This window comes from Macrobrachium nipponense, chromosome 34 (genome assembly GCF_015104395.2).
Source record: "Macrobrachium nipponense isolate FS-2020 chromosome 34, ASM1510439v2, whole genome shotgun sequence".
NCBI lineage: Eukaryota > Metazoa > Arthropoda > Malacostraca > Decapoda > Palaemonidae > Macrobrachium > Macrobrachium nipponense.
Window position 1 is genome coordinate 8,861,577 of NC_061095.1, and position 15,956 is coordinate 8,877,532.

A 15,956-nucleotide genomic window follows, 5' to 3' on the forward strand; every position below is an offset into this window, starting at 1 on the left:
ACATCCATAGCTAAATTTGCACTTATGTAACTCGATATTTTCGGCATAGAACAGCGTCAGAGGCCATAATATTTTACCCTAATACCTACGTAATAAAACTCTCCATAAAATTTTTTAATATAATTTGCATAACATTTATGGTCTGAAACGGCATCTACATATGTATGAACTCGTTAGACAACGGCGCTAGCGGCGCTGTTAACTGAAATTTGTGCCGTAAAGATACCTTTAAAATGCCTTATTTTTTTAATGATATTTTTGACGACCACCGTAAAACCGATTCGCCGTTGGAGTGATTGCGCCGTTAACTGCAGGCCGCCTGTATATATATTATATATATATAATATATATATATATATCTATATATATATATATATATATATATATATATACTATATATATATATATATATACATAGAATATATATATTACATTATATATATATACATATATATATATATATATACATATATATATATATACATATATATATATATATAATATATATATATATATATATCCCCCTCCTTATTCCCTAAACTACACAAACTGGGAACTCTTACCTGTTGCCAACGGTGCCCTGTCTTTAAGATGTCACGAGGCTTATTAAGACTGCGTTAATATAAAAAATACTATTTATTCCCAAACCCGCAATTGGTTATAAACAAAGAACAAAATGATTAAACAAGTCATAATGGCATAAACACCCAAATCTACCCATAAAGAAACCAGTAAGATAACATTCTACCCCCTTGACTAAGGTTACACTCCCAAACCCACAAGTGTTTCTTATGTTTGCCTAGTATTAGTCAGGTTAGAGAATCCCGTTTCTAATCAACCATGGAGTCGGACCCATCTTTTCGTGATGGGGCGTTTTCCTCCCGACACTCGAGCAACCACTTGACGTTATCTCCTTTGCACAAAGAATGCGTCTTCCACAAGTACCCTGAACCAGTAGGCCTGTAATACGCGTACAAACGAATGTACATGCCTCGCAAACGGGGGAAGGGCCGACCTCTGAGTCAAGTTGCTTGTTCAGCAAATACCTTTTTCTCCAAGTGAACTCGCAGTGTACCACCTCTTGTCTCTAGGCGAGGAGAGCTATGTGACTTTACTATCATATAAAAGATTTTAAAACATATATTAGCCATTCCCCCTCTTTTCACCTCCTAGATATATATATATTATATATATATATATATATATATAAGACTTCCTTGCTTTGATCTCGAATCTCATAACAAGCATGATAAATGAATTGCCTCCTTTGGAATGTGATAACAGTAATTTTTCTGCAAAAAATTTAATTAAAGGCTGATTTTAAATATTGCACACACTGTGTATGTTTTTAATGTATAGTACAATATTTTTATCTTTGTAGTGAGTTTCATATTTCATCTTTTTAGTAAGGTAGATCCTCACCTGGAATTTTATGGATAACTGGCACAAGTAACTGGCATTTTCAAGTTGAAATTGGCCACTTTAATCTTTTCAGATGAGTCTAACCAGTGTTCCAGTGTTCCTGTCAGTGTCAGGACTGTATGATGTTGAATATAGAATCATTGTAGCTTGCCGTAATGGTCATGTTTATACTTTGAAACGTGGAACCAAGGTAGGACGTCCTGCAGCAGAATTATCATCACAGCCAATTGGCTTGCTACGCAGAGACAAAAGTATTGTTGTTGCCACAATGGACCAAAACCTACACTGTTTCAATAATAAGGTAAGATATGTATATTAATTAATAAGTGACATATTTATGGGTTTCAAAATTCTTTGTTTCAATGATAAGGTAAGATATATTAGTTAATAAGTGACATATTTATGGTTTTCAAAATTCTTTGTTTCAATGATAAGGTAAGATATATTAGTTAATAAGTGACATATTTATGGTTTTCAAAATTCTTTGGATACAGTATTCATAAGCAAATGGCAACTCATATGTATGCCCCAAAGCCTTAATTGTTGTTTGAATTATTAATTAAAAAATGAATGTTGAATTATTAATTAAAAAATGAATGTTAAAGTTGGTATTGGCTTAGTACCAGTGTTACCAAGGCAGTGTCCCATTTTCTCCCCTAGTTTAAATATAAATATCAGTTTTGATAAAGATTATTAAAAAGGGATAACTTCATTAATAATTATTTTGTGGCACAATTTACTTTGCATTATCTGCACTTATGCATTAGATTATAGCACCAAAATAGTTTTGCATGTTAATTATGTAACTTTGGATATACTGTACTAGTATATGTCTGGGTTGAGGAAAGACCTGTTATATTTTTTTTTTTTTGTATGTTGAGTACAAAAAAATTCAGTTAACTGTTGTATCCATGTAACAGTCCTTTCATTTTCCATCACAGGTTGCCATTGTGATACCACCATTCTCTAAAGCTTAAGTAACTTTTGATGTTAGGTTTCTGATGAATCATTATACATGAAGGTGGAAATGAAAGATCAATTCAAGATTCTTTTAGTAACATGAACTTCTAATCATCAAGATTAAAATTATAACTTCCATTTAAAATAGTTTCATTTCAGAAATTTCTTCAATATAGTACATTTAATTTTGTTTTCTTCTCTCCCATAAGCAATAATGATCCAATTAACCAATTTATGCTTGCAAATAGATTTTTTTTTAAAGTTGTGTTTAATGGTATAAAAATTAGTCTTACAATTGAGTACACCCTGCAACCCCTCTGCCCCCCCCACCCAAATTGAAGACAGTTGGTAGCATGATGGTAAAAAGGATGGAGTCTAAGCTATTATAAAGGGTACTACATTGCTAACTAGCCAGTAGTTTAGGCTTTTATAAAACAATGTGTGTGTGCAGAAATGCTAATTTTGTCATAAAAATTTTCATCTTTTACAGGGTAAACGTCTCTGGTCTTTTCACCTACCTGCTCCTGTTATGTGCATGGAAACCTTAGAAATTCGAACTTTAGGCCTCAAACTTACTGCCCTGGGAATGTCAGATCATAGAGTGCTAATTTATCGTGATAAACACCTAGTTGATACAATTCACACAGAAGACAGTGTAGCAGCAATGAAGTTTGGTCGCTTTGGTCGAGAAGACAACTCACTGATACTAGTTATGAAAGGTAATGTATTGTAGTTGAAAAAAGATTAATGGATGACATACAAAAAAGTAGATTGACACAAAAGAAGTCCTGGATAACCTTGGAGCCTTTTGAAGCTATTGATTTCCACAATGAGAGGAGTTAAGGGGTGGACCTTTTTCCAACCAAACTATCTTGCCCTTTAACAAGGCTAGCCACCTTTGAATAACTGATGTTATATTTACTATAGTTGTGGCTTTGTCCCCTCTATGAGACCAGGACTGCTTTCTCCAAATCTCAATACTATGTGTTAGGCATTGCCAAACCCTATGCTGTATAATATTACAGAGTTTCCTTGATTATTGCAGTTGTTAAAGAAATGCCCTTGAGGATATGATTAATAGATAAATCAAGTTACAGTGGATAAGAGCTGGATGTTGGGTACTGACCAGTTCATGAAAGGCATTGGAGATATTTGAGAGAACTTTTGGACCAGAGTTATCTTGCTGAACATAGAAGGAATAGGAACTCTGGTAGACCTTGGGCTTACAAGAACATTTCACTAACTGCAGGCCACATTGACACTCACCAGAATTGGAAAGAATTGCTTACTAGATACATACATGCTTTAAAAAGAGGTTATGTAGCAATCAATCAAAATTAAAGAACATCTCACAGGAGATAATCCAAAAGTGGTAGCCTTGGGACTTGAGGTTAAATCAGTTAACAGAGTAAGGAATTGCAAATTAAGAAAGTTTATTACTGGCAGTCCCCAGTTAATGGCGGGGGTTCCATTCCCAGCTGACGCCACAAACCGAAATTCAGCGATAACAGCTGTTAACCACAGATTGGCACTGCTATTAACTGGGGACCAGTGGTGCTGTTAACTGGAGACCAGCACTGCTAACTGGAGATCGGTGCTGCTAACAAAAGATCGGAGCCGAAAATTCAGTTAACCCGCTTAACGCCTAAGGGGTATAATAAAAATAGTCTCCCATATGCCTAGGGGGTCTCGGATTGTGTGAGCGCCAAAGTGGAAAAAATATTTTTTTTTTTAAATCACAGCACGCTTAGTTTTCAAGATTTAGAGTTCATTTTTGGCTTCTTTTTTTGTCATTGCCTGAAGTTTAGTATGCAACCATCAGAAATGAAAAAAAATATCATTATCATATGTATAAATAATGCGATATATGATAGCGCGAAAACAAAATTTAATATATACGTAATTGTATTCAAATCGCGCTGTGAGCAAAATGTTTAAAGCTAACGAGTTAATTTTTTTTCATTGTATTGTACACTAAATTGCAATCATTTTGGTATATAACACATTGTAAAACGATCAAAGCAACACAGAGAAAATATTATCACAAAATGATGCATGAATTCGTAACGCGCAGATGTAAAATGTTTTTTTTCAAAATTCACCATAAACTAAATATATTGTTCTAGAGACTTCCAATTTGTTTCAAAATGAAGATAAATGATTGAATATTACTATACTGTAAGAGTTTTAGCTTACAATTGCAGTTTTTGACCATTTCGGATGAGTTAAAGTTGACCGAATGTCAAATTTTTTTATATATTCTTTTTTATATGCAAATATTTCAAAAATGAAAAAGCTACAACCTTCAATTATTTTTAGTTGTATTTTACATGAAATTGCGCACATTTTCATATATAAAACTCTATGAAACGGAGCAAATATTCCGAGAATGCGACGTACGCATTTCGGAGATTTGCGGCGGAGAAGGAATCCGTGCGCGGAGGGAAGGAAAGTTTTTTTTAAATTCACCAAAATAAATCTAAATATTGTGCTAGAGACTTCAAATTTGTTGCAAAATGAAGATAAATAACTGAATATTACTAGACTGTAAGAGTTTTAGCTTACAGTTGTGTTTTTCTACCATTTCGGTAGAGTCAAAGTTGACCGAACATGGTTTTTTTTCTATTTATCGTGATATGCAAATATTTTGAAAATGAGAAAAGCTACAACCTTCAATTATTTTTGTTGTATTCTACATGAAATTGCACACATTTTGATATATAAAACTTTATGTAACGGCTAATTTAAAATGGTGCAAACATTACAACAATCGCGCGTATGATTTTTTTGGCAGAGTTACCGCGCGGACATAAGGAAAAAATTTTTTTTTTTTTCATAAATTCCCCATAAATCAAAATATTGTGCTAGAGACTTCCAATTTGTTGCAAAATGAAAGTAAATGATTGAATATTACTAGAATATAAGAGTTTTAGCTTACAATTGCGTTTTTCGACCATTTCGGTAGAGTCAAAGTTGACCGAAGGTTGAAATTTTGGCACTTATCGTTATTTATATGAAAATATTTCAAAACTGATAAAAGCTACAATCATGAGTATTTTTTTGTTGTATTCTACATGAAAATGCGCACATTTTCATATATAATACTCCATGTAACGGCTAATTTAAAATGGTGCAAAAATTATGTCAAAGTGACAAAATAATTTCTGAGATGTGTCACTGATACTTTTTAGTGCGATAAGAAAGAAATTTGCGCTTGCGCACCTGCGTAACGATTGTAAACAAAACAACACCTTGATCCGTGAACTCCCAGCATCCCCCAAGGCGCATGATTCAAAAGTTTTTGGCTGGTAGGCCTATAAGTATTTTTCCGCGAATTTTTAAAAAAACTTTTCTATGTCGACGTAAATTATGTCCGGTCGGCACCCAAAAGACAATTTATCTCGACGTAAAATACGTCCAATAGGCATTTGAGGGTTAACAGTATTGGTATACAAGTGCCTTGTAGGATAGATGTAGAAACTGTTGATTTAAATTTGGCCTTCCTCAAGTTCACATTTGTAATGGTAATTGCTGTATAGCAAAGAAAGATAAAGGGAAAGGAAAATTCATCTTCGAGAAATTCTGCAGCAAGGAGGCATTCGCACCCGTGTTGGAGGCGCCTGTTCTCGCGGTTGTTCTGGAATCGTTGGGCATGTTGTGGAGCGCAACACGCGCCTAATTGTTGTGAGAAACGCAGCGAAATATGATGCAATATTCCGTCGAGATTCTTCTAAATCGTTCCCGTAATCTCGGGAGTCTGCGACGCTCGCCGTAGGCCCCGTCCCCAGAATGCCATATAAATGCGACGGACGAAGTAGGAGAAGGCAGATCATCAGTTAGTCACAGAGTAAGAGATCATCAGTAAGAGCCACAGATCAGATTATCAGTGAGAGATCAGCAGCAGAGATCATCTGAGTGAGATAAGAGAAGAAGAACGAAGGATCAGAGAGAAAAAGGCGCTCGTGAGTTTGATCAGATTCTAGTCAGGAGTGGACGACCAGTTATTTCGAGGTTGAGCAAGACTTCAGAGAAGAAACGTTCTGCTAGAGGTTTTGGGGAGTTCCTGCCCTTCAAGTATCAAGAGTAGACATTATTTTCTGCAATACGGAGGCAAGAAGGCGTCTACCATTAGAGTTCTCCTTTTGTGAAGCCATCGCTTCGAGTTGCAAAACTGGTCAGCAAGTACTTTCATTACCTTACTGTTCCCCCAGTTCATGCAGTAAGATTTTACCTTTTTCATGTAAATAGGAGACACCATTCTGCATTTATCTTTGTTAGTAAACTTGTAAATAAACCTTTGTTGTCTTAGTGTTTCTTTCTATATTCGTATCCCCAGTTTCAACTGTTGGTGTTGAATTCTTTTTTTCATAATATCGAACCTGAAGCGGACCTCTCTTGGTTCGTAACAACATTGCTATACAAGTCCCTGTAGGATAAATGTAGAACCTGTTGATTCAAATTTGGCCTTCCTCAGGTTCACCATGAAAGGGTTCCAAAATTCAGACCACTGCTTCTTGGATTTTGAGAATGCCAGAGACTGAAAACATCAAATCCTCAGTAACAAAACCTGTGATTTGACCCAAAAATGGAACAAATGCCTCTGGGATAGGCATGTAATAACTTTAACATCCCCACCAAGATGATGGAGAGAAATCAGATGTTTCTTGAGAAGCTAGGACTTAGGCACTAGTATATTTGGTTGTAAGGTTAAAGCTCTTATATTAGATGTGTAGTACATTGTCAAGAAAAACACCAAATCAAGAATCTGGATGTTATTGCTTTCCCTCTTAAAAATTTCACTTCTTCATTTCAGGTGGAGGGCTTATCATCAAAATACTGAAGAGAACAGCTCGCTTTGAGATAGATGACAATCAGGGACACATTCATCCTAGTGCTCTCAAGCTTAATATCCCTAAAAAGACTAAATTATTTGTTGACCAGACAATGAGAGAAAGAGAGAACTCAGTTTGTAAGTACAGTCTTGGTGTGTTGCTCCAATTTTAGTTGCTGTAAATTTACAATTTTTCAAAACATATGGATCCTTACTTATGACAGTTTCTCTAATTTTGTGTGGGCATAGAAAATATATTATAAGGTTGTCTCTTCCATCCTACTTTACATGTAATCTTAAGAATACGCATTATATTACTTTGGGGATTCACAAGCTTACATGCAACATCTTTCTGTTCCCCAATGGAACTCCAGAGAACTTAAGAGAGGAAAAGAAAAAGAAATTAGCATTATGAGGTTAACTTCAAATACAAGTCTTAGGTAATTTGTTAATATCCCATGAAATTAAAATAATGTGCTATTCAAAACCTTTATATTGGAGCCATCTATTTAACTTGCCATTCTTACTCCTCTTTAGCTCTAAGCCACTTTCTTCTATAGGTACCATACTTGACCATGGATGTTAAAGACATACTAGTTGACAACTGCTGAAGTTTTGAATTACTTGGCTTCCACGTAAAGCTTCCATGTTGTCCATTGTTTGGAAGAAAAAAGGACCTACAAGGAAATTGAAATGATTGCCATTGTATAATGAACAAAAGATTTTTAATTGTATTAAGAGTAATTCTGTTTTTCTTTTGTTCCTTAGTGATGCACAGAGTTTTCCAACATGATCTGTATCGCCTACGTCTCAACACAGCTCGAGCATACGTGCAAGCTTTGGAGACCAGTAGCAATCCAGTTTCCCTTTCACAGACAGAGCCTTTAAAACTGTCTGCTCAGGTTAGTTTGTGGTTTTCATTAAACAGAACATTATCCTCCAGTTACTGAAGATGATACAATGTTTAGGGGCACTTAACTTTCAACAAATTAGTTTTATTAAAGTACATACCTTTGAGATGACAGGTTCCTATGAGTTCTGTGGAAGCATAAATTACTCAATCTTCATTATTTAAATGGTGACATCTTTGCAATTGTGTGGAATACTGTGAGGCAGCTGAAAATATTAAAATGTATATTTTTTAGTTAGTCATTTAATAAATTGGTAATTAAGTACACTATAATTGTGCTAAATTGTATTGTGCCCAGGTTCCCAGGTAAACATTCTTTGGCCATTCACAAACATGTCATAAGTAAACAAATATGGTACCTATGTTTATAGTACAGTGATACCTCGAGATACGAAATTAATCCGTTCCGAAGCGGCCTTCGTATCATGAGTTTTTCGTATCTTGGACCGTATTTTACGTGTAAAATGGCTAATCCGTTCCAAGCCCTCCAAAAACACCCCAGTAAATTTCATAATAAAGCTAAATTGACCTATAAACAATGAAATACTACAAAAAGTTGGACCATTCAATACCTAACTTAATACGTACTGCTAATTACCTGTAAATAAAGTGTATTAGTGTACATGGTATACAAAAAATACTGTACGTATGTAGTAAAATGTGGAAGTTTACCTTTCAAGTGAGGCTATCTCTGAAAGTGGCGACAGAGGAGGACAAACGGCAGATACGTACATACACTTAACTTTACGAAAAATAAAAAATGTAAGGAAAACATACATAAACTAAACTTTACGAAACACATTAACAAAACTGTAACACTTAACAAAAGACTAAAATAAAGGAAATAAAAAAAAAATTTTATTTTTACATTTTTTTTACTTTTCGTACATTTTTTTTTTTTTTTTTTTTTTTTTTTGGGGGGGGGGGGGGGGGGGTTTTTTACAAAATTTTAACTTCATCACCATTTTTAACTTTCTGTTTTTTAGTATCAACTGGATCCTCCTTTTTGCTTACTCCTACTAAAGGCCTCTTTAAAAAATTACTATCCAAGGAAGATTGCTTCTGCCTACTTTTCACAATGTTCCTGAAACGACTCAGGCAAGCCTCATCGAACTGCGCAAGCATACGACCTGTGTAAGCCTTTTTGGGGTGTCTTTTTTTTTTTACAAATGATTGCACTTTATGAATAGCAGCTAGAACATCCTTAATTTCTGCCGTTGTCATAGGGTCTTCCTCCTCCTCCTCGCCGCTGCTAGAGAACTCCTCTTGAACGACATTATGCTGCATGGCCTCCAACTCCTTCAGGTCATCCGTCATAAGCTCCTCTTGGTGTTCCTCGAGAAGGTCGTTGATGTCATCCTCGTCGACGACCAGCCCCATGGACTTGCCGAGTGCAACGATCTCGTCAAGATCTGGTTGCAAAACAGTTTCAGGATCGTCAACTGTTTCTGAATCTGCAGCACTGGCTTCGCCCATGTCGAATCCCTCGAAGTCTCGGGCGGATACGGCATCAGGCCAGAGTTTCCTCCACGAGGAATTCAAGGTTCGCCTCGAAACCTCCTGCCAAGCTTGGTCAATGAGTCGGATGCATATCACAACAGCGAAATGCTCCTTCCAAAATTCACGCAAGGTGAGGTTTGTGGTATCGGTGATGTCAAAACATCTCTTGAAAAGATGTTTCGTATACAGCTTCTTAAAGTTCGATATCACTTGCTGGTCCATGGGGTGGAGGAGAGGGGTGGTGTTAGGCGGAAGATAAAGAACCTTGATGAAGGAATACTCCGCTAGGATATCTTCCTCGAGGCCAGGAGGGTGAGCAGGGGCATTGTCCAACACCAGCAGGCATTTCAGAGGGAGGCACTTCTCTTCCAAGAATTTCTTCACTGTCGGGCCAAAACACAGATTTACCCACTCCGTGAACAAAAGTCTTGTTACCAAGGCTTTCGCATTAGCCCTCCACATCACTGGAAGCTTCTCCTTAAGCACTTTGTGGGCCTTGAAAGCTCGAGGAGTCTTGGAATGATAGACCAGTAGGGGGCTTCACCTTGCAATCCCCACTGGCGTTGGAACAAAGTGCGAGCATAAGCCTGTCTTTCATAGGCTTATGCCCGGGTAGCTTCTTCTCTTCCTCCGTGATGTACGTCCGACGAGGCATTTTTTTCCAAAAAAGGCCAGTCTCATCACAGTTGAAGACTTGCTGAGAACTGTAGCCTTCCTTGGTCATCATCTCGTTGAATGTCTTTTTAAAGGTTTCAGCTGCTTTCGTGTCCGAGCTGGCAGCCTCCCCATGCCGCACCACCGAATGGATGCCAGTCCGTTTACGGAATTTCTTGAACCACCCATGCGAAGCATTGAAGTCTGGGGTTGGCGTTGATGTCCCTTCTCCTCCGTCGTCTTCAGCCTGGGCAATCAAATCGCCGAAAATAGCGCTGGCTTTGTGGGAGATTGCCGTCTCCGTTATCGTATCGCTAGCGATTTCTTTGTCCTTTATCCATACAAGAAGAAGCCTTTCCATCTCGTCGTGCACATGGGTCCTCTTACTGTACAAGATAGTGACGCCCTTGGAAGGTGTAGCTGCTTTGATGGCATCCTTCTGCTTAAGGATGGTGCCTATTGTCGACGGATTTCCCCCGTATTCTTTGGCGATCACACTCAATCGCATACCAGCTTCATACTTCTTGATAATCTCCATCTTCGTTTCCAAAGAGAGCATCCTCTTCTCTCCGTGAATTTCAAGTTTCTTGGGACCTATGTCTACGTATATACTGTACGTAATTATGTTATGTAGTACGTATAAGTATGGAGTAAAGCTCTCACACAACACGATAAAGTAAGTATACTACAACGAAATTACTAACGAATTTACGTTAATAAACGAAATCGTTAGAACGAACTAATACCGCGTGCGTACGATACAGATGATGCCGTGCAGTGGATGAAGAATCACACTGCTACGTAGTAGATGCATGATGGGAGGGATGCTGACCAATAGGAGAGAAGGATCTCATGGCGGTGACTAGCATCAGGAACCAATGGGAGAGCAGGAGGATGGTGGCGAGTCTACTCAGTTGGTGGCGCGGAAGTTTCAAAATTGTTATCGGTGGTCCGGGCGAATCTCGGACTTTACAGCAACAACCTTTCATATCTTGAGCAATTTATGTAGAGCCGTAAAATTTTTCGTATTAGATTTCGTATCTCGAGTTTTTCGTAAGTTGAGCCTTTCGTATCTCGAGGTACCACTGTACAGTATTCATATACAATATTAAATAGTTAATAAAAAGAGATCTTCTGTAGTCTGTTTACATACTTGCATATTTATTGTCTGTTTAGAAGCAGAGTGAGATATCTAATAAGTAATGTTTGCCCCTAATATTTAAAATGGCTAGATATTATTTTTGAAAACACATCCTTCTACCTAAGAGGGTCTGCATGGACCAGTAATCCTTAGTACAGGTTGACATTGCTAGCCAGTGAGGGGAATCTCACTAATTTCCACCCAGACAACAGTTTTAAATATAAAACTGTTGTTGTTCTTAACATGGAAACAATTCTATGGACACATTTAGTGTGGCGGACCTTTTGTTTTTATGGCAAATTTAATTTTTCTCTTTTTTTTCTATAAAAAAAAAACAATTGAAGATGTGAATTAGACCAAGAAAAATTTTGCTCTTTAAACCCTGGAGGGTTGAGGTGGATGGCATGACTCTCCAGCCATAAAATTGGAGTACTGACATGGTCAAACATGGGAAAATTTGTGTTGGACCTTGCCCTCATTGATGAGTCTGATCTTGATGGATTGATTGTCCTTAAGGCACTGGAGGTAAAGTGTATATTCAGGTGGGTCTCCCAAGGCTATTTTAATGGCAGCAATACCTCTCTCTTTGTAAGGCCTCTTGAATGAAAGGAACCCATACTGAATGACTTTCACTTTTTTGTACCATAAATAACCCAAAACTTTTAACCTTTGACACACCCTTCACTCTCCCTTTTGACTTGTTCAATCAAACAAATATAAACAGAAATGATTGTAAAATTATGTGAAAACAAAAAGTAAATTCAGGCAGAATCCACTTGACCCATTTCAGTTCCATATTTAGAAATGAGAGAGTAGTCAAGGTTTTTAATCTTAGAAAGTAAAACCAAATATCATCACTAAGACTTGAAAACCAACTGTTAAACAAACACTCACCTGCTGAAGTAACTTCCAGACAAATACACAAAACAGTGGTTGATTAAAACAATTATAAACGATCAGTCTGAGAGTTATCTTGCAATACAGTCTATAAATAACTCAAAAGTTAAAGTAAGAAACCTGACACCATGAATAGTATACAAGGAACATTGTTACTGCCTAACAATGAAGACGAACCAGTTGAACAAATATTTTGTTAGATCTTAATAAATGATAGAGTAATGTGTAAGATAACATTCTAAGCAGGAAAAATAAAGAAATCTCCTTCCAAGATCTTGGAGGACAGGATCTTCCATACATGAAGGAAGATGGTAAAAATGTAGATCTATGTAGAATTCCTGCCCATGTAGGTATTAAAGGAAATGAAGCAATAAAGCAACCAAAACTGCAACTACTGCAACAAGACCACACATAGTTATGAGCCTTATGAGAGCAAAGTAAATTAGCTCAGTTATCTGGTTTAACTATTTAATAATGATAGAGGACGCCCATGTGGTTTTTATCACGAGGTAAAGAGCACACCTCAGTAAGATCAATCTACATAGCTTCCTTCACCAGGAGGTTAGAAGTAGAAGGGACACCCCACTTGGAGGATGTCGCCATAGCTTCCCTCACGAGGATAAATGCCTTATGGACATTTAACTTCAGGTATCCTTCAATGGCTTAAGTCACCAAGAGGTACAGAGCATTATGGACTCCTCACTTAGTAAATGGCTTCATGACTTCCCTCACAAGCAGGTTGCCAACATACTACTAAGTAGAGACTACTAAGTAGAGACTATGGTCCATAACCAAGTGCCAAGAAGCTTATGGCCTTTAGTTTTCAGTGTTTGAGGTCCATGCTCTGAGTGGCATTGCTTACATTCATTGCACTGTCTTAATCATAAAAGTAGTCCTCAGTTTGACTCTCAGGAATATGTAATAGCACTCTTCTAATGCAATTGCTTCCAAGAAAAGTTCCATAGCAAATTAAAAAATCCAACCTTCATGCCTTGTTTCTCATGTACTAAGCTTGAAGAATTGCAAGACTCAATCGTTCTGCAATAGTTGACCTATATCAGTGGTAAAAGACTGTTACGTATATCCTTACTTAATATTTTTGTTTACATTATTAATATTCTACAATTATTGGTATTTTAGTTTGGGATTAATAGCATATACCTTGGAACGGCCATAGTATTGTTGGTACGTACTATAGTTAAGAATGTTGGTTTTTTGTACATTTCTCTGTTGATCAGCAATTCCACGCCCCACATACTGTATTTCAACACCTGGTGACTACAACTTCATTACAAAATGAAACTTTTATTTTACCAGTAGCCTTCCTCTCAGTACGATCATGTACTTATTTCAGTTATATTTTAAGTATTATCTCAGCTTAACCTGCATTTGACACTGCTCTTTATGCTCTGACGAGTACAGTACCAGACCTTGCTTTTTGCATTAGAGGAAAATTATAAACATGGACAGTTGAAGTTAGGAAGTGGATAAATCCACAAGCCTGTCTAAATTATACCTTAGATTAATCGCTGAAGGCAGCTCCATTGGCAATGCATGTTAATAGGCTGAACCAGATTTTGGCTAGTTTAACAACAGAAATTAATCAAATTTAAATAGCCTGATTTCTAGATTCACTTGTAACAAATGAAGGCAATAGCCTAGTCCAGAATAATTTTAGAAAATTAACAAAATCTAATTCTTGCTACATGACAGAAAATTTAATTTGCAAGCCTTGTTTTTGTTGAAATACTGAACTGGGTTTTTAAATTTTTAAAGAATTTTTTTTGTCAAAAGTTACTTTATTGTAATCAATGTTTTATTTCTTTAGGTACTAGGTCTTGGTCCAACTTTCAAATTGAGAGTAGAGCTGCAAAATACCTCTGTTTCAGTGCCTTCTCAACAAGTAGCAGTAGTATTTCACTGTGATGACCGCATTTATACCGTCAACAGATCTTATATTCAGGTATGGTACTTGGACCACTTGAAGTTCTATAGTGATCAAAAAATTTTCCCAAAATATAAGGGGTAGCATCTGGGAAAGCGATGTTCAGTTTTTCAATTTACAAAAACTATTATTGCTATCATTAAATGGATGTCTGCCCATTTCTCCAGGTCCAGGTAAGTGGAGTTGTTTAAGACTACCATGATGAATGATATCCCTAGGCAAGAATTGGCAATTCCATTCCCACTGACTACATAACATTTGTATCAATGAATTTAAATACCATTGTATGAGGAATATTTTTCTCAATTTGGTATCTAATAGTAATGTATTTTCAAAGATGATGGTTTAATGCATTTTCATGTTTCCACTGCAAGGTTGTGTACATGACACATCAGTACTTTAAAATTTAACATTAGTCAGTTTATCATCCTCACATCATAGTTTTGACAACAATCTTTGTAACTGTTGTATCAACCTCTGCCTCGAGCAGACAACTGATAGACACTCCCCCCCAACCCCCAAAAAAAATAATTGTCAAAAAAGAATCTTGATTTGTAGCAAAGACACCCACTATATTTTCTTTTTGGGCACTACACGAGTGTGCATGATAACTAACAGACACAGCATAAAAAAGTACTTTTTTCAAACCTGCAAACTAGTATATTCCATTCTGGTCAAAAGAATGGGTAACCAAGTGTTAAGCTAGGGTGATTCAACAAATGCTTGCCTTGGCTACAATGCTCTGGTATAACATTTTGATACTTAATCCACATATTGAACACCATAACTAACTGGATTTCGTTTTCAATTAGTCATGCTCAACACTAGTACGTACTATGCCCTTACACCTGTGGATTTAAAAAGACCTACCTCCTAGATCAAAACAAAAACTTTTAACCAACAATTCTGTCAGATAAGAAGAGTTATACTTGTTCATTTACTACTGTAAATCTTTGACCCATTGTTGTTCACCCCTCTTGACTGAATGAAGGTCAGATAACCAAACAAGCAGAGGTTAATGCTAAGTTCCCCTATTCTTTCTCAGTCCACTACTGTGGCATCCTTTTGATATTTGCTTGAATTTTAAATGGTCCTCTCTCTCAGCCATAAAAGCTGTTAAGAGCTTTCAAGTTACGGGCTATGTTATGACACCATAAGTACGTATACTACTTGTGTACAATGTAAAGCCTAAAAATTCATTACTGTATTAATTTGTGACAATTTATTCCTTAAAAGTAATTATACTGCTATGATACCTTTGTTTTCAGATTCCAATGCTTGTGCCTGGGATCATTCATGTTGCAGAAACACTAGTAACCTGTATATCTGAGCTGGGAATTTCCGACACAGTACGTGTATTTGTGGTCAAGGGTAAAACAACAAAACCATTACTTACAGCAGTTATTAATATGCCTGTTGCAGAAGTCTTCATGGCATCCTAAAATCTCTGCTGTGAAAATTGTGGTCTTAACTAGATACTTTAATGACAAGACTTGCCTTTTATCAGAGATTATCATCATAAATTCAATATTGTAGACTGAGCAAAACTATCATGTTACTTTTGCAAAATGTATATATGGAGTAGATAGCAATAAGATAAAAGCAGAATACTGGGTTAAAGAAAAAAAAAGAAAAAAAAAAAAAAACAAAAAAAAAAAAACCTTAATTCTAAATGTGATAATGATAATTTTATAGA

General features: G+C 36.4%; 1 protein-coding gene across 2 annotated transcripts in view; it reads left to right on the plus strand.

Moving 5' to 3' along the window:
* Nucleotides 1–15,881, plus strand: part of LOC135207879 (Bardet-Biedl syndrome 1 protein-like) — a 78,916-nt gene extending 63,035 nt beyond the window's left edge. For both annotated transcript variants that reach the window (XM_064239777.1, XM_064239778.1), the window contains 6 exons: nt 1,496–1,723; nt 2,873–3,101; nt 7,196–7,351; nt 7,982–8,115; nt 14,144–14,278; nt 15,529–15,881. In XM_064239777.1, coding sequence (XP_064095847.1) covers nt 1,496–1,723; nt 2,873–3,101; nt 7,196–7,351; nt 7,982–8,115; nt 14,144–14,278; nt 15,529–15,702 — 1,056 coding nt within the window. In that variant the 3' untranslated portion in view covers nt 15,703–15,881. The remainder of the gene's footprint in view (nt 1–1,495; nt 1,724–2,872; nt 3,102–7,195; nt 7,352–7,981; nt 8,116–14,143; nt 14,279–15,528) is intronic.
* The last annotated feature ends 75 nt before the right edge of the window (nt 15,882–15,956 follow it).